We start from the raw sequence: 19883 nt of genomic DNA, 5'->3' as shown, positions 1-19883 counted from the left end.
AACCAAGGCAAGTGTAGTGGTTGATTAAATGCGTTGATCTATGTAATGATGTATAGTGGGTTCCATTGCACAATTTTCAGTCGCTACTAGTCCCTCATAGCTTTGGACATAGCAATAAAGAATGTGGGTGCTGCCAGTCCGTTCGATATGGCAAGTTGGTCGCTTAATGACAGATAAAGTTTCCACTTTCAGAACTGAGGCAAGCTCCTGGTGCATTCTCCAATGCAGACTTGGCTATCATTGCTATTCAGATTAAAGCTCAGGGGCATAGACGCTGCCCCTTTTTATTATATGGGTGATGTATGCCACTGACCAGCTATATCGGCGGCCATGTGTGATTGACGCATCTTTAGTGACCAAAGAGCATTCACATTAGGGTCACAGTGCGGTACGGTTTAGGTACCAACTGTAAGCACCTAACATTTAGAATAGCATCTGTCACCATCTTGAAAGTCACAGCTTCAAGAGTACAGAATATAGCAGAACCAATTGGAAATGGTTTACCTGATCTCCTTGATGTCCTTGATCAATATAATGAGTACAAAGGGTATTCTGGCTGGGATGGTGCAGTACTACAGTAGGTTTATATGATTGGTCTGTCTGATGTGTGTACGTATGTTGTGAAGGCTGGTTTGCCAATAAATTGGTTTTATTTTGCTCCTGGTTTCCTCTAGGTCTACAGGAACAGGAAGTGGAGGCAAATCTCAAGTGATGAGCTTGTGCCTGGTGACATTGTTTCAATAGGTAAGCACTTACTTAAGTTGTTAAAGGAGATGAAAAATCTAAGGGAATGCTTTCTGGGAGAATAACTTCCCATAGTTTTTTTAGTAGCCATGATGTGGAGATGCCGGTGATTGACTGGGGTGGACAAATGCAAGGAATCTTACAACACCAGGTTGTAGTCCAACAGTTTTATTTGAAAATCACAAGCTTTCGGAGCTTACCTCCTCCGAAAGCTTGTGATTTTCAAATAAAACTGTTGGACTATAACCTGGTGTTGTAAGATTCCTTACAATAGTTTTTTTTTTAAACAAAGATCCTACATTAGACCCATGTTTAAAATATTTCCACCTTTCTGCATTGTTTGTAACTTAACGCTGACTACCATTTTGTGTACACACTTCCCTCCTGAGTCACTTCAGTGATGAGTTGTGGGGGTGCTTCAGAGTCACTCCATTGACTGGGAACTAGTGAGTTGGGCTGATCCCAAGCCTCTCAACCCTCCTCTTCTTCCCCCCCCCCCCCCCCCCCCCCCAAAAAAAAAAGCTGGGTTCAGCTGCCTACTCCCTGGGGACAGAGGGGAAGAACCAGGAGATGGCTCAAACAGGAGTTGAAACTGTGAACAGTGATGTGCTGGACCTAGGGAATTGAGGGTAGCCAGCTGATTGAAGAACTTGTGCTCACAGCTCCAGATTTACCTGGCTCGGTACCATTCACTTAACAATGAAAATGTGTGCTGGATCTTAGCCAGCAGCAGGGTGTGAACTTGTACACAACCCCTAGCTCAATGTTACCAGGCAGTAATACATTGAATGGCTTAGCCAACAACTTGAATTTACATGGAAAAACCATCCCAAGGCATTTCACGAAGGCGTAATCAGACTAAAATGGTCGCCGAGCCAAAGGAGCTATTAGGAGGAGTGACCAAAAGCTTGGTCAAAGTGGTGGGTTCGAAGGAGGGTTTTAAAGGAGGAGAGGGAAGTGGCAAGATGGAGGGGTTTAGGGAGGGAATCGCAGAGAGTGAGACCTAGATGGCTGAAGGCACGGCCGCCAGTGGTGGAGCGAAGGCAACCTAAACTTGAGTGGCTTATCAACACCACCTAACCTTTCACTTCCTCAAACAGCGCTCGTACTCATTGTAATAACGTGGCGCTAGAGGTGGCGTGTGTGTTTTTCCTCCCATTTTCTTGCAGCCAAATTTCATCAAACACTTTGGGCTTGAAGTGCTGTGCTGTCATGTGATTTACAGGGCTGTCTCTTATTGCATGTAGCGGGAAACAGCGAGCTCTACGTACAGTTGTATAATGTGTGCCATTTTCCTCCTCCTAGTTAGAGCTGTGTGGCTTTATTTCTGTCTAGGTCGGTCGCCTCATGAAAATCTGGTCCCCTGCGATGTTCTGCTGCTCAGAGGGCGATGCATTGTAGATGAAGCTATGTTGACGGGGGAGTCTGTTCCACAGATGAAGGTATGGTGTAAAGCATCAGTGTTAGGAAGACAGATTATCTGAGAACAATATCTGATTGTTCAAAAAACAAAAAAATAATTTAGAGCTGCTGATGTAAATGGGTATTAACATTTACCAATCACAAGTCGTGTTGTGTATATGTGTTAATTACCTGCTAAATAGTTTCATTTAGGCATATTTGATGGGCTATTTTTGTAACCAAACCATTTGCTATGTATGTTGGCTTATCTCCAGCTCCCTCAGTACAGGGGAAAAGGAGTATACGTTATCAGATTGTCTATTGTACTATTGAACGGTGGTGATTCAAACTGTGATGGAGGACACTTTTCCGTTCCTGGGTCAACAGTGGGTGGAAATTGAGCTTGATGCACTTGTTGCTAACCCCTTAGTACTTTTTGGGTGAAGGGCCATTTCGTCTGTTGTGTGTGCGTGCAAGTCCAGGGACAGGGAACATTCAAGGGTTTGTAGATCTTCATGTTGCTGCCAGTGTTCAACAAGAGCTCAGCTGGCAATGAAATGCGAGTTGTTGGCTTCCCTGCCTTAAGATAATTGTAAACAATTTTACAACACCAAGTTATAGTCCAACAAATTTATTTTAAATTTTACAAGCTTTCGGAGGTTTCCTCCTTCCTCAGGTGAATGTTGTGGAAAATCCATTTTCCACAACATTCACCTGAGGAAGGAGGAAACCTCCGAAAGCTTGTAAAATTTAAAATAAATTTGTTGGACTATAACTTGGTGTTGTAAAATTGTTTACAATTGTCAACCCAGTCCATCACCGGCATCTCCACATCATTAAGATAATTGGTCCACCTAGTGGCCAAGACGGGAACTGTTCAAACTACAGTGAAACCTGTAAATTAGACACCTTAGGGACTGGTGTCAGCTGTCTGTTTTTTGCAGGTGTCCTTATATTCAAAATGGTCATTGTATGTACTGTAAAAAAATTTTCAGTAGAATGGAGAGTTCTTTACCCAGCACCTATAACGGCAGAGAAACCACTCTATCCCTGGGATAGAGCCTTGCAAGCATTCAATCTCGGATAGAGCAGGTTCTCTGCCGCTATGGATGCTGGGTAAAGAGCTCCCCATTCCACAAAAGCCGTTTCTTTCACAAAACCCACTGCCACCTTGTGCTGACCTGGATACACTGACTCACGAGAATTTGGGGACAGAAAGGAAGCAAGCTGTAAGGGGAAGCACCAATGATCCCGACTCAGTGAAAGTTCCAGTACAGCAGTTTTGCAACAAGTTGTGTCTTGTGTTTTAAGTAGTAAAAGGGCTTGGTGCATTGAACCACTCCATGGTTTCAGAGTGCCACTTGTAAATATTACCTTGTAAGTTATTTGGGCTTGTCAATAAGTGTCTTTTTTGCAGGTGTCTATTTTTTGGGAGTGTCCGCTTATACATACGAACACACGAACTAAGAGCAGGAGTAGGCCATTCGGCCCCTCGAGCCTGCTCTGCCATTTGATAAGATCATGGCTGATCTGATTGTGACTTCAACCACACTTTCCCGTCTACCTACTATAACCTTTGACTCCCTTGTTAATCAGGAATCTATCTAACTCGGCCTTAAAAATATTCAGTGACCCTGCCTCCACCGCTCTCTGGGGAAGGGAGTTCCACAGACTCATGACTCTCTGTGAAAAAAATTCTCCTCATCTATGTGTTAAATGGGAGACCCCTTATTTTTAAACTGTGGCCCCTAGGTCTAGTGTCTCCCACAAGGGGAAACATCCTCTCAGCATCTACCCCTTCAAGACACCTCAGGATCTTATATGTTCCAATAAGATCACCTCTCATTCTTCTAAACTCCAGTGTATACAGGCCCAACTTGTCCAACCTTTCCTCATAAGATAACCCACTCATTCCCAGCAATCAGTCGAGTGAACCTTCTCTGAACCGCCTCCAAAGCAATTATGTCCTTTCTTAAATAAGGAGACCAAAACTGCACACAGTGTTCTAGATGTGGTCTCACCAATGCCCTGTACAACTGTAGCAAAACATCTCTACTTTTATATCCCATTCCCCTTGCAATAAATGATAACATTCCATTTGCCTTCCTAATCACTTGCTGTACCTGCTTACTAACTTCTTGTGATTCATGTACTAGGACACCCAGATCCCCATGTTTCACTGTGCTCCCATCCATTGCAGGCATGCTTGTGACCTGTTGAATCTGCTGCAGTCTTTATACTGAAAAGTCCAGGCTACTGGAAAACTAATATTTTCACTGCGTTTGTTCTTGCAGGAGCCAGTGGAAGACTTTGGTCCAAAGCACATACTGGACTTGCAGGCAGATTCAAAACTGCATGTAATATTTGGGGGAACGAAAGTAGTTCAACATTCTCCAGCTCAAAAAAACAGTGCTGGGCTCAAACGTAAGTACAGGGAGAACATTGCACATTGTGTATTGAGGCCAAAACTGCATCATCCATTTCTCCTGGCAGTGTTGTAATTTTAATGTATTCTCACCTGGTGTAGATTTTGGGCTGAGAGTGAATTAATCTTTTGGTTTTGGGCTATTTTGTAATGTGTCTGAATTGAGCGTTTTTCCCTTTTCAGTTGTAATATGTGGTCACAAAGGTGCGATTGTGCCGGTAGTTATCTCCTGAAACGCGAGTGGTTAGGCAGAAGTCCTCTTGCCGGGAGCAAGTTGCAATTTTCCAGCTCTCCTGTGCACCTGTTGCATTTCAGGACTAACAGTGAGAGTGTACTGGTGGGTATGCTACAAATTGTAAAATGAAAACCTATAATAAGTGAACTGACCTATTAAGTAAAATACGATATGGTGTGAGAACCATAAAGAACAGAAAATAGATAGAGAGCTAAACAGTCATTAGACTTGAGCCAAGAAGAGAGGAAAAATGCAGAATTTGTGGTAATTTTGGAACAAGACTATTGAGTCTCATACAATTGATTTACGGTGCTTCGAAAATGACATCACCAGAATATCCAATTCAATGGTAGACACCGGTTTACTCACAACTAAAGCAATAGAACAGATGTCAAAGATCATTGTGACATTCCCGGCTGTTAATTCTGTTTTCTACATGTTTACGGCAAGCTAAAAGTAATGGGTATTGAGCAAGTGATTTAGGTTTCAGTTCTTTGGTTTTTGGCCTTTACCACTGCCCTGGTTTTGTCAGTGGGATTGTTCATGTCTTTTAAAAGTGCTGAATGTGGTATTCCACCCTCTTTGTGGTTTATTACTGTACTTGTGACTCCACTGTAGCTCTAAGTACAAAAAATCAAGAATGTTGGACTTGCTAACTAGATTTAGCGTACCCTTAAAAAAAAAACACTTTGGTGACTAGTTTACCTCATTCATCAGCCTTCAATCCAAAGAACCATTTTTGATTGCTTTTTATAATTTTGACAAATTTCCAGTTTTTAAGTAAACCACTCTTCCTTCAAATAGGATAATCTCATGGTCTAGTTGGCCAGGAACCATGAAATCCCCCCCAATGATTTAGTTTGTTCACCTGAGTCACGGTGGCAGGAGGAATCAACCGTTAGGCTGGGTAAGGTCGGTAGAAAATATTGTGTGCCAACTTCATGTAAGTAGGAAAAAGTAAGAAGGGACTGTGAGCTTAATATCTGCTGGTCCTTTGGTGTAAAAGAAGGATGCTACTTAACCTGGTTCATTTATTGGCTGAAAGCTACAGTCTTTTAATGGGAAATCAATCCAGACCTGTTATGGAGTAATACGGAGGGTCAGGTGCAACCAGACAGAGCTATACTTGCACACAATATTGCAATTCTCTCAATTGGGTTAAGATGATTCAAAATTGTTGCATATAAAAACATTTGTGTATAGGTATTCCAAACACGGTGGTACAGGAACAGAGACCTTGGGGGTGTATGTACACAAATCTTTGAAGGTGGCAGGACAAGTTGAGAAGGCTTTTTAAAAAAAAAAATGCATAAGGGATCCTGGGCTTTATTATTAGAGACATAGGGAGAAAAATTGGATAGGGCCTGTTTTTGGGTGAGGGCAGCGCAATCGCTATTACCTCGTGCCTGATGGCCCCTGCGCAGGCAGGACGAGACTTTCGTCAGGCCTGAGGACTTACCTGCAAGCAGTGTTGGAAATCAGCGTTGAATGAGGATTCCGTGCAATTTGCACTTTCCACCAGCAGGGGGAGCTTCAATCTCTTAAAGGCAGGCTGTCTGTTAGAAATCTCTTAAAGGTAGCTGGTACCTGTTATTTGCTGAAAATAACAGTCTGCTGTCTGAAGAGAGATCAGACATCGCACACGTAAAACACAGATGCAGGTCCCGTCCCTATTTTTACAAACTGAATTATGTTAAAACATTGAATAAAGGTTGCGCACCCACTAAATCCCACATCCTCCAATCTGCATGCCAGATCTCACCAATCTGCCGATCTGAGTTTGTACTAGGCTTATGAGAGCGTGCACCAAGGTTCTCTGCTGATGCACTAAAGGCCTTGGTGCAGGAGGTGGACAGAAGGAGGGACATCCTGGGGGCAGGGGGGGGCGCCAAGAGGCCCTCCAGACATATACCCAAAAGTCAGTGGGAGGTAGCGGATGACGAAGTCAATGCCAGGAGCATAGCATCATGAGCATAGATGCAGTACAGGAAGGTCAATGCTTTGACATGAGTGGTCAAGGTAAGTGAGGTCAACTGTCAAGTGGCGTCTCCTACCAACTACACCACACACTACACCCCCCATCACCCACACACCAACAAACTCTTTCCATCAGTACTCAACTCTTCCAATCATGCTTCCTCTCACCCTCACACATTACCACCGTTGCAAGCTGCCTCACAACTCATAGACCGCACGCACTGGCAGCTATTCAATTGTGACAGGCACATCACCCAGACACATGTCCCGCTTTCTTGCAGGAGAAGGTGGTGCATATCTGGAGGCAGCAAATCGTAGTGGCATTTAGCCCCTCAAGCCTATTCCGCCATTCAGTGCGATCATGGTTGATCTGTGACCTAACTCCATATACCTGCCTTAGCCCCATATCCCTTAATACCCTTGGTTCACAGAAATCTATCAATCTCAGATTTAGAATTCACAATTGAGCTAGCATCAACTGCCATTCACAGAAGAGCATTCCAAACTTCTCCCACCCTTTGCGTGTAGAATCATTTCCTAACTTCACTCCTGCACGTCCTGGCTCTAAATGTTAGGCTATGTCCCCTAGTCCTAGTATTCAAGCGTAGGAGACCTCCCAAAAACAGTTACAAATGTCTCGGCAGCCAGAAGCAATAATCCAGCCACTAGCCTATAAATCCTGCATGGTGCCTTTAAATAGCACTGGTGGAGGTCCTCCAGGCACTCTGACACGTTCAGATGGTCGGGGTTAAGACTATGCATTGAGTTGAGCGTTAAGTCCCAAAATGGTGTCTATTTCTTTAAATCAGCATTGCACACTGATTGTATCCATTTTCTCCTTACTTTACACGCTTCAGGCGTTCATTACCTGCGCTAACTCCTATGGCACATCACGCTGGAAACGTACATGCGCAGCCAAGACGCCATCTTGGCACTTGGGGAGGCCACGTAGCGCTGAAGCGACGGGCGCTACATGGCCCAATTTAGCGCCCCTTGAGTACGAAAGCAAGGAAGTTATGCTAAACCTTTATAAAACATTGGTTAGGCCTCAGCTGGAGTATTGTGTTCAATTCTGGATACCACACTTTAGGAAGGATGTCAAGGCCTTAGAGAGGGTGCAGCAGAGATTTACTAGAATGGTACCAGGGATGATGGACTTCAGTTATATGGAGAAGCTGGAGTTGTTCTTCTTAGAACAGAGAAGGTTAAGAGGAGATTTGATAGAGATGTTCAAAATCATGACTGGCTTTGATATAGAGTAAGTAAGGAGAAACTGTTTCCAGTGACAGAAGGACACAGATTTAAGGTGATTGGCGAAAGAACCTCCTGTGCTGTAACATACCATGATGCAGATGCAGCACTTGCACAATTGAAAATTGCTACCTGAAGAACTGCAGCATTGTAGGGGGTACTCTAACTAGAATTTATTCCTTTTATGTTTATCTTTTTGACTCCATTTCTTTTTATACATTTTAACTGCCTTGTGCTTACTTAGCCAAAAAAAAGCCATTTCCACCACTAACATTGCAGTAATTGTGATTATTTCCCTAGCTGTGGACAATGGGTGTGCTGCTTACGTCCTGAGGACTGGTTTTAATACTTCTCAGGTGAGTAAACCACCATGTACAGTGAGTCATGAAAACTTTTAAGCAGAATAAGATTAAGTATTGAGATGGGCTCAACATTGTGGCCTGGAGTTTCCGCCGGAGACGCAATAGACCAGTTCCGACCGACACTGCGCTGGTTTTGCCAAGGTGAAGTTACGCCCAAGTTTCCGCACAAACTTATTAGCACAAGCCCGAACGCGGCATCTGCCATGAATCAGCGTAATCGATTCGTGACTGGAAGAGGGACGATGGGGCCTCATGGTGCTCGGGTGGGATAAGGGGGGAAAGTTTCCCTTCAGAGTGAGGCTGGAGACCACAAGGTAAGCAGCACTTTTCTCTCTGTTTAAACTGATTGATGATTTCTGCAGCCGCAGGGCAGACCTGTGGCTTCAATTGACTGCTGGATTAATATGACCACGGGTGCCTGTGCGCCCGAGAATCTGGACATAACGTATTGAACCACACCGAATGAACGCAATTGATGGAAAGTCACCTTTTCGACCTGGGGTGTGGGCGGGGACTAGTTTGGACGAAGGGACTGTTGAACTAGCATAAAAGATCACGGATACTCAAGTGTAAAGTAGCTATGGGTGCAACTCATTTGCGCTTAAAATTCCACAATCTTTTGTGCTATTTGGTTTGATTCTGCCCAGATTAATGCATTATCTGGGCGGAAATTATGCGGAAACTCCAGGCCTGTATATCTTCCAATGCTAAAGCCAAGAAACGAAACCTGTTCCAACGGGTGATGAGGCACCATTTGATTGCGTGCCTTCAATGTGTCCACTGTAATGGACACATTTCCTTCAAACCCTACACAGAAGCAGAGAAACATATCTTTGGCAACAACAGTAAATTAGAGGAGGATGAACAGTAGCGCATTCTGTCTTTCGTGCGGAATTGAGTTAGCAGGTCCATTTGAAATGCTCATCCTATGGTCTTGTGGCATCTGCAGTGTCAGTTTGGCACTATTATCTGAGTCAGGAGGTTGTGGGCTCAAGCCCCACTCAGATTTGAGCGCATAATCTAGGTTGAGACTCCAGTGCAGTATTGAGGGAATGCCATATTTTGGATGGGACTTCAAATCAAGTCTGCCTGCTCAGGTGCTAATTGAAGAGGAGCAGGGAGTTCTCCCCATGCCTTGGCCAACATTCCTCCCTCAACAAACACCACCAGAAATAGATTTTGTGCTCATTCATCTCATTTATTGTTTGTGGGATCCTGCTCTATGTAAATTACCTAACTAAAGTAATTAATTGGATGTGAAGCACTTTGAGACACCCTGAATATCTGATAAGGCATCATATCAATGCAAGCTCTTTAGAGCTCCCTGCTTGTTCTATCCTCAATTCCAACTGAATACAGGCAGCCATCAATCTATAAATAATATGTCTTACATTTGCGTTCATTTCCTGTCACCTTTTTCCATTATGAATTCCCGTGACTACATTTATGAAGAAATTCCTACGTAAACTTGTCAGGTTGTAATTACACCCACACGCAGTGAATGTGTGCAATGCCACTTCTGGTGGGAAGGTATAATTACAATGTGGTAGGCCGTTTGCATTATAAACCTATGTAAATGTGAAAATAGGAATTTGGAATATAAAAGTAAGGACAGAATAAATGATTTTAAAATGAGGACTGAATTATGTCTGCACATCTTGGTCCAATTATCCAATGCCCTCTAACCCTGATTCACTGAAAAACGACTTTTTTTTCTGGACTCCCTGTGTATAACCATGGCACATTGATTAGTTATTATTGCATTATTATCTATAACTATAGGATTGATTTGCATTTTATTTTTGATGAGTGTGCAGTTAATCTTTTACGCATGGGAAATTTATCTCGATTAAAATTCCCTTCTCTAACCCATTCTTTGGATGAGTTGTTAAACCGAGGCCCCGTCTGCCAGTTCCAGTGGTTCAGCTGGATGTTAGAGGAGCAAGGAGTTCTTCTCATGTCCTGGCCAATATTCCTCCCTCAACCAACAATAGACTAAATGATTATCCATCTCATTGTGGGACCTTGCTGTGCAAAATGACTTGCTGTGGTTCCCTGCATAAGAGTGACTGAAATAATTCATTGTGTGTGAAACATTTGGGGAGATCCTGTGTACATAAGGGGGCTACATAATTGCACGCACTACAAGGTGCTCTCGCTCTCACTCATTCTCTCTTGTTTTTATTCTGTGCATATGCTTTCTTGTGTGCAACCTCTTTTTCGTTCTTGTACTTTTTTCATTCTCTTCCACCCCAACCCAGTCGTTGTCGTCTTCTCTCTCCCGCCCCACCTCCGGTTTTCTCTCATCCTCCCTCACTTTTTCTCCCCTCCCCGCTCCCCCCCCCCCCCCCCCCCACCTTCTGTGTTATTTGGAAAAGCAATTCCCGGTGATGCATATATCAGGCTATTGTTGGCTAGCCCTGGAATAAACCAGGAAGTAGGTTGCTGACCATATTGGCACAGAAAACTGGATGAGAATGCAAAGAAAAGACAAAATAATTTCCACATGTTGTACAAATTTAATTTTACTTTAAAATCCCAGGGCAAGTTGCTGCGAACAATTCTATTTGGAGTCAAACGTGTTACTGCCAACAATCTGGAGACATTTATCTTCATCCTCTTCCTTCTCATCTTTGCTGTCGCTGCAGCTGTATATGTCTGGGTAGAAGGTAAGCCTAACTGAGCCCTGAGTTTTTTAATACGCATTGCATCTTGAGGAAGGCTTGTTGAAGCATGAGCCCGGTGCCCCATAGAATGCTAGGCATTAGTTCAAGTTCCTGTATTTGCCATTGCCATTCTTTGAGGGCTGGGAGCCAAATGCCTCCCTTCTTTGGGTGGGGTGGGAAGGAGGGAGCGTTACCTCCCTGGTGCTTTGCAAACATCCCAGTTGCTGGTTTTTGAAGCTGACTTGGCAGAGGACTGGAAAAACTGCACTTGACTGTGGGGTGGGGGGGCGCGTTAACACGATGGGCGGAATGTTTAGCATGGAGAGACCCGATGAAGGGAGGAAGCAAAATAGACCATGGAGCTGTACCCCACCAAGGAGTCCCCTTCGGGAGAAGAAACGATTGGCAGGGAGAGGGTTGCTAACCCTGATACAAAATTATCTACATTGTATCATGGTGGGGGTGGGGGGACGTACCTTGGTCCTTTTTAATTGGCATAAACGTCCCATGATTCGATGTTTGTTTTGAGTGTAACGGCAGTATGTACATCCAACACATGAACAAAACTCAAGAATGGTTTTAGCAGTGTGTTTGTAATTACTGATGACCATCTTGAAGCAAAAAAAATTGGAAAATAGTTCAGCTATATTCAAAAAAATCCTTATTTAAAATCCCTGTTGCCAGAACACCAGTTTATATCATACGATCACCTTTCTCTTCTTTGCTTGTATGTTCTTTTGCGGGTAGGTGTAGAGTAGGCAAGAGTGCTCTTATGAGCGTCGTAGACTTTTATAGCACAGAAGGGGGCCATTCGGCTTGTTGTGCCTGTGGCAGCTGTCTATGTAGACCTATTCTCTTGCCCTTTCCGCAGACAGTTTTAAAATCTGTCTTCTTCAAATATTTATCCACTTCCCTTTTAAAAGCCATTATGGATCCTGCTTCCACCACTGCTTCTGGTAGGAGTTTCCATGTCCTAATAATCCTAGTGTGTAAAATAAATAAATTCTCCTAACCTCTCCCTTCGTTCTTTTGGTAACCTTTAAGTTTATGCTCTCCATTTGCTGACTCATCTACCAGTAGAATTAGATTTTCCCTGGTTTACCTTATCAAAATCCCTCATATACAAGTTGGCCTATAAAATTAAAAAAACATTAATGTCCAACTTTGTAAAGCAATAAAATGTTGGAAAAGACGTGCAAATGACTAGACCCAGGTGTATGTTTGGACTGCAGCTTTACCTCTTCGATAGTTGGCAAGGTATGTAACCAGTAGTCACTTGAGTCTGGGAAGGAAAATGCCATCAGCTGTCCTGGAATGGAGAGCGCACAAGCAAACCTGATTTAACTGCGAGTTGCTCCCATAGTTTTCCCATAGATGCAGAGCAGGGACTGGGTCGTGCAGTGGGATTAGTGCACGCTGTCCCTTCATCTCTAACACTTGGATTTGAAGACATTAGGAATGGGTCCATAATATAAAACTGCCTCTAATTTGGTATAAACTTCCAGTGTCATTCAGGCTGTGAGGATGGCTGGTAAGTGAAATGGAAATGGCGCATAGATAGTTTTGGTGGTATTAATCTGGGGCTGATGCACATTGAGGGCATTTTAACTATGTTGTACCAGCCAGGGGTGTATTGGTCTTTGCTGACACTGGGAGTGGCAGGGGTGGGTCAAAAGTTTAAAACGTTCGCTTGTCCCTCCTGCTTTCTTCCCCTCACTCAAATGAGTAAGGAGCCACAGTGAAAAGTTGCTTTTTAAACACCAGCCAGCCATTAGCTGCCTAAATAGTGTGTTCATGGTCAATGAAGGGTTAGCTGGCTAAATGGTGTGTTCAGAATGGTCAGTGAAGGGTTAGCTGGCTAAATGGTGTGTTCAGAATGGTCAGTGAAGGGTTAGCTGGCTAAATGGTGTGTTCAGAATGGTCAGTGAAAGGTTTTAACAAGTCTGCTTTTAGCAAATGAGTAGAGGTGTATATATAACACCTTCAGTATTTTCACCACCATCTCTGAGCATTCTGCAAGACTTGCACTAGTAATGTGAGACAGGCTACCCATACATCTGGATTAAAATCTGACAAGTCTGCTAGTTCTGTACACTAACCTACTGCACTATACCGTCTCCTACACATGCTGATGCTGTTTGTGCTCAAGAAGTTATTTATTGAACAGCCTCCTTTCTTTCTGTATTCTATCAGTGACAGTTATCTTGCGATAATTATCGTGCCAGTCTGTTGAGATGAGACGGGGAGGGTCTGGATGGCAGAGGAGGTGATGCTTCCCAGAGTTTTATAACTTGAGGATGAACTGTTTGAAGATCAGAAAAAAATAAATAAATCTATCTGCAAGGAATACACAGCCTTTTAAGTGTTGGGTGAGGGATGAGTTGATGCAAAAAAGATTTTTTAATTGACTCTTGTAGAACAAATTGTCCCTTTGCATGTTTTTGAGAGGCATAGACCTTCAGGTTCAAGCTGCCTCAGTAGGCCCTCGAAAATACAAACACCTCGGGAATGGGGATGTTCATGTGTGTGAAACATCCATAACTTTACAGTTATTATCTCTGTTTAATACTGTGCAACGTAGTTGAGTTGCTAAAGACGAATACCTGACCCAAAAAAGGTGAAATACAACAGGTCTGTGGCCGATGAATGCACAATGTAGGGACAGTTCCCAATTTTAGTACTTAATGACTTTGAGGTTATTATAAATACAAAACAGCTAACCGTAATTATATCATTTGTACTTTCTGATGCCTTCTCCCCCATTAAATGCATTATAGAGTCCAATAATGCCTTCCTTTCTCAAGCAAAGAGCTCCAAGGAATTTGAGATGTTCTGTGTGAAAATGAGTCAGTATTGCCTATGTTAGAAGTATGCAGTTTGAAGGCTGTTTAGTCTCAAACCGGTGATCGTAGAAGTCACATGAGGTTTATAGTTTTTCAAAAAAAAACTGTATGCACTGTGAAGGTTTCTGGACAAGACCTTTTCATTCTTGCTTACAGGTACGAAGGACCTAAACAGAAACCGCTACAAGTTGTTTTTGGAGTGTACACTGATCCTAACGTCTGTTGTTCCACCCGAGCTCCCGATTGAATTGTCACTGGCAGTCAACACTTCCCTTATTGCATTGGCTAAACTCCGTAAGTACTGTGATGAGCTGAAGGACACGGTAAGAGTTCAAACTGCAGGTGTGCATGCATTGCTGGAGGGCGTTTCACATTCTGGCAACTTACTGAAATCATTATGCTGAAAATCACTGTGATGGCCAACTAAATTACATGGAAAAAGTTGGTTTTAAATAGGTGATGGTCATTTTTATATTCAAAATGTATCTAGGAACAGGAGTCTGCCATTCAGCCCCTTGCGCCTGAACCGCCATTCAGTTAGATCGCCACTGATCTGTACCTCAACCCCATTTACTCGCCTTTGCTCCATATCCCTTGATACCCTTGCCTAACAAAAATCTATCAACCTCAGTCTTGAAAGCTCCAATTGTCCCAACATTCACAGCCTTTTAGAGGGAGAGAGTTCCAGATTTCCACTACTTTCTGATTTCACTCCTGAATGGCCTGGCTCTGATTTTAAGATTATGTCCCTTTGTTCTGGATTCCCCCACCAGAGGAAATAGTTTCTCCGTGTCTACCCTATCGAATTCTTTTGTCATTTTAAGCACCTCTATTAGATCACCCCATAATCTTCTATACTCAAGAGAATACAACCCAGTTTTATGCAGCCTCTCTTTATAATTTAACCCTTTTACTCCCTATGATTTCTACAATTTACAGGTTGAGATGAATCATGGTGCATGTACTTAAGCTTAGACAGGGTAGAGTGCACAGACAGTTTAGACTTGCTTTACGCAGAGGTTGGTAAACGTGTAGAATGGACTGCCCCTCGAGGTAGATGTGGGTAAGGGAGAATTGGAGATTATTTGAGCAAGTGGGCAATTGAGGATTTTTTATTCGATCATGGGATGTGGGCGTCACTGGCAAGACCAGCATTTATCGCCCATCCCTAATTGCCCTTGAGAAGGTGGTGGTGAGCCGCCTTATGTCAGCTTTTGGGAGTACCATTGCCACAAACTGTATAATAAGGCACACCATCACCTCCGAGCAACTAGGGATGGGCAATAAATGCAGCCTTGCCAGCCTCGCCCACATCCCGTGAACAAATAAAGAAGGACGGACTGCAGTCCTTCCCAGGCCTGTACTTTACTGTGTTCCCCTGTAGGGTCCCACCACACTCAGACATAGAGCGATCTATAGACAGTTCCAGCTGTCACGGAACAGTGACTTCCATTCTTGTCTAGTGTTACCCGATTGTTCAAAACCGTCTGTGTATCGCTCTGTTTAGTTTTATGAGGAAGGTTGTGCTACTAAAAATTATATTAATGTGGCTTCACTGTACATACTATTCATTGGAATTTACAGATATAAATTCAGAAGGAATTGGGTAACTGGAAACTTCAAATTTATGTGGGATATTTGATGGGGAGCTGCAGGAAATGATTAGTACACGTCTACGTGGAATAATTGAAACATTCCACAGTTCCCAGTTCTGTTTGTAACATGCATGTGTGTCTGCTTGTATATAATTCTTCAATCTGACAAAAGTTCAGGTTATTACTATCACAGGGAGTTCTTTAATGTCCCGCAGCTTACACCGATAAACCGCTGTGCCTGGAAGAAATGCATCTGTAAAACTGGAGTGTCAGCCCAGATTATGTTGGGGTGGAATTTTAACCCACGACCTTCTGACTCACAGGCGAGACACTGAGCCAAGGCTGACAGCCAGTCCTGGAAACCCTTTTATATAATGAATAACTGAGGCAAACTGACTAGGAGGGCCCCACGTTTGATCCCTCGTCTCTGCTGAGTTAGCTGATCTCAACCAGGCCAGTGCTAGGGAAGCTGCAGTTGGCCTCTGTGTACTTGGTTTTGGGAGCAGAGAATTGTCCCCACCCTCTCTTCTCTTATTGCTCGCCAACAATCTCCGCTGGAAGTCCACAGTCTGGATATCGGGGGCCGGCGCAATTGTGCTCGGTGGTGATGCCGCCCTCCCCTGGCTACCGACTGTCACTGCCGAGGCTCACGGTAAATAGTGGCAACTTGGCCAAGGTCCTGAAGGGCACCTGACCCCCAGGAATCCTGATCGATCCTTAAGAGTCAACACCTTCAGACGAGATAGGAGGGAAGTGGCAGAGAAAAAAAAAGTAATAGCCGTTTAAAAGCATACCGGGGGAGAATAGTGGGAGGACAATTGATAAAGTTGCAAGAAACATACAGGATCCTAGACTTTAAAATAGAGCTATAAGAGGTAATACTAAACCTACACAACTCACTGACTAGACCACATAGAACATTGTGTCTGGTATTGGGCACCTTTAGGCAGGATGTCCAGACCTTGGAGAGGGTGCAGAAGAGATTCACTAAGATGCCATCAGGGATAAGATTCTTTGGTTAAGAGGAAAAAGGAGAGAAACTTTTTTTTCATTACAACAAAGCAGGTGAAGAGGAGATCTGATCGAGTTGCTCAAAATCATGAGAGGTTTTGATAAGTAACTAGAGAAAAACTGTTTGTACCAACCAGTTGGTGAATTGCTAAGTAGATGGGACAAAAGTTAAGATCCTTGCCAAAAGAGCAAGGGGAGAGCTTAGGAGAAATTTATTTTATGCAGATGGCATGGAATGCCTGACTAGAAACAGTGGTGGAAACAGAATCCATAAGAGCTTATATTTGAAGAAATAGTTGATAAAGAAAAATTTAAAAGGGCAGGGCTATGGGACTAAGTGGAGAGGTTTTTCAGAGAGCCGGCACAGGCACGATGGGCTGAATGGCCTCCTTCTGTGCTGTAAAATTCTATGATTCTAGTGACTAAACTTCAGATCTGTTTCCCTGAAGCATGAAATCATTAACACAAATTGAATACTGAAATAAGATTTCCCCAGTTTAACAGTGTAATACAGTTTATGGCTGAGTATAGCGTTCCTACTGACTTGCACCAAATAAAGCCTAAAAGCCCTTGCTAATAGGTATGTGGTAGAGAAATTAATTTTCCAACATGACTCATCATCCTCGTAATAGCATTTTACTTGTTAATAATATAGTTGATAGGATTATAAATTCATACAAACATTAAAAAAAAAATTGAGGTTGGCAATGCAAATCTTTTTGGGATGTTCAGAACTGGGCCAAGTCAGAAATATGGCTTGGCAAACTGTTGGACTGAAAATGTAGAAAGTCACTGTGTCCCCTTTCATATAAGTGAGTTATGAGTCAGGAATGCTTTACTTGCTACGTGTAATGTCCCAACACCCTCATGCACCTGGTCGTTAGCAAAAGACAATAATTGCTGGCGGAGATCTGAAGACTAAATTTGCAATCTCAGAAATACTCATTCAATTTTTTTTTGGTGGGGGGTGGGAGGGAAGGACTGTCGCAAAGTGCAACACAAGTAAAATCGGCAGAAAATGGCGTGCAAGGCTGCGCGCTAAGATCGTGCACGAGGAGACTGCTTTGCTGCCACATGGCACAGCAGGCCTTTGGTATTTCCATGAGAATGTCTGTTAAAAATATAACAGCAAATGTATAAAGAAAGCGTCTTTCAGGACCTCCCAAAGTGCTTTACAGCCAATGAAGTACTTTTGAAGTGTAGTCACTGTTGTAATGTAGGAAATATACCTGATCACCACGACAAACACCATCAAACAACAACGACGTGCATTGATATTGCGCCTTTAATGTAGTAAAATGTCCCAAGGTGCTTCACAGGAGGCTATCAAACAAAAATTGACACCGAGCCGAAGGAGACATTAGGGCAGGTGACCAAAAGCTTGGTCAAAGAGTTAGGTTTTAAGGATCATCTTAAAGGAGGATAGAGAGGGGGAGAGGCTTAGGGCCTAGACAGCTGATGGCACAGCCGCCAATGGTGGGGCGAAGGAAATCGGAGATGCACAAGAGGCCAGAACCTGAAAAGGGGAGCACGAGGAGAAATGGTCTTACCCATTTTCAAAAATAATAAGCTACTGGTACTGTCTTAGTACTTTAGCTGTCTCATTCCTTTATAAATATAATTACAAATAAACAATACAGGAGGCATTGCAGACTCTCCAGTAACCAAAGAGCAAGTGCTCTAACTCCTGTGTTTGCAAGCTTGCCTTGTCTTTATGCTTTTTTTATTACATTTAAATGAAAATATTTTGGTGGAAGCATCCCCGATTTCCATCGCCCCACCATTGCCTTCAGCTGCCTAGGCCCTAAGCTCTGGAATTCCCTCCCTAAACCCTTCCGCCCCTCTACCTCCTCTCTTCTCTTTGAAGACACTGCTTAAAGCCTATCTCTATGACCAACAGTTTGGTCACCTGCCCTAATATCTCCTCCTTAGGCTTGGTGTCAATTTTTTTGTCTGATTAAGTTCCTGTGAAGCACGTTGGGACGTTTTACTGCGTTAAAGGCGCTATATAAATGCAAGTTATTGTTGAAGCAGGGTGCTTAGTCTCAGACAATACTACTGTAATGATAGTGGTGCCCCTGCCTCAGCAGCCCAGGATGGATCTGTCAAGTATGCCTTTATTGGACTGTTAGATCAACGAGCCACTGCTTTTTAACGGGCACAATAGGGAATATCTCCTCTCTGAGGTAGTTTGCAGCGTTTTGGAGAGGGTGGGAAGAGAAATCATTTACTACTTCTCTGCCCGCGCCCCCAAAATAACATCCTTTAATCTCACGCCAGGCTCCCCAATGGGTTAGCAAATCTATCCAGTGAGTCATACTGATCAGAAAGGTCTCTAGTCCAATCCCCGGTCTGTGTTGAGTTTGCTGGTCTCAGCCAGGACAGCAGCAGGGGTGCTGTAGTTGGTCTCCGCTCCCTGCTTCGGGAGGATGAACATCAGCCGGTGTTTCCTACTCCTGATTGCTGTCCAGCGACTCCTGTTAGAGAGTGCGATGCTGCCTGTGGCCGAATAGCCTACAGCTATTAGTTATGAAGGCTCACACGTGAATAATGGACACTGGGGCGAGGTACCAGGCAGTGCTCGGGAACTGTGGAACCCTACCCTGGCAAAGATTCGACTCTTTCAGTAGATGGGGAGTGAACTGGTGAGAAAAGGGAAAGCTTAGTTGCTGATCCACAAGCAGGCATTCATTTGGGTCTGGCTCGGTTTTCCCTGGGCTGGTCTACTCTTTATTATGACATTGATGAGAGAGTCATAACGCATGCTTTTTATTTAGTGCTGATATTATTTCTCAAGTGGGAATAAATCTTACATTGAGATTTGACATGGAGCTCCCTCTATCAGATGAACAAGTCCTCTGATGTACATATGTGGTGCCTGTGTTTGCTTAAGATTGGCTTTAGATGACTGCGGTGTCTGTGAAATGTAATTCATCAGGAAGGGAAGAGTTTCTTGTCTTGCAGTCCATGACAGTTAAATAATTCACCTGCAAATTTAACTGTTAATTGTGACTTGTCTCGCAGACAAATGGAACCCACAAATGAATCTGTGTGGTGCAGAAATGTTTGATGTTTCTTTTGATGTGTTCTGTTTTTTTAATGTTGTGCTGTTAATGAAAGTAAAATTCCTGTATGTGAACAGGGGCCAGTGTGAGGTTACCTAAAAGGCTGAGGCTAACTTCATAGTTTTGTACTTTTTAAAAACAAAAGAAGAAATGTACCAATTTTTCACAACCAAGTGTCTTTTTAAATGTTTTGAAGCTGTGATTTTAAAGTCTATTCAATATTCTTCTTATGGGGGAGGGGAGGGGAGAGGAGGCTGCTGCACCTTCTGATAGAATGGGTTTACATGCAGGGCTGTCCTGTTCTTTGT

General features: G+C 43.3%; 1 protein-coding gene across 1 annotated transcript in view; it reads left to right on the top strand.

Moving 5' to 3' along the window:
- The window catches only part of atp13a1 (ATPase 13A1), a 93819-nt gene that overhangs the window by 20381 nt on the left and 53555 nt on the right, over nt 1–19883 (top strand). The window contains exons 6-11 of the mRNA XM_067973184.1: nt 675–744; nt 2080–2186; nt 4440–4569; nt 8334–8389; nt 10938–11064; nt 14061–14198. Of these exons, the coding sequence (XP_067829285.1) occupies nt 675–744; nt 2080–2186; nt 4440–4569; nt 8334–8389; nt 10938–11064; nt 14061–14198 (628 nt within the window). The remainder of the gene's footprint in view (nt 1–674; nt 745–2079; nt 2187–4439; nt 4570–8333; nt 8390–10937; nt 11065–14060; nt 14199–19883) is intronic.

Source organism: Heptranchias perlo, chromosome 37 (assembly GCF_035084215.1).
Source record: "Heptranchias perlo isolate sHepPer1 chromosome 37, sHepPer1.hap1, whole genome shotgun sequence".
NCBI classification, from domain to species: domain Eukaryota; kingdom Metazoa; phylum Chordata; class Chondrichthyes; order Hexanchiformes; family Hexanchidae; genus Heptranchias; species Heptranchias perlo.
The sequence above is the reverse complement of the archived record's forward strand: the minus strand, read 5'-3'. Positions and strand labels throughout refer to the sequence as shown.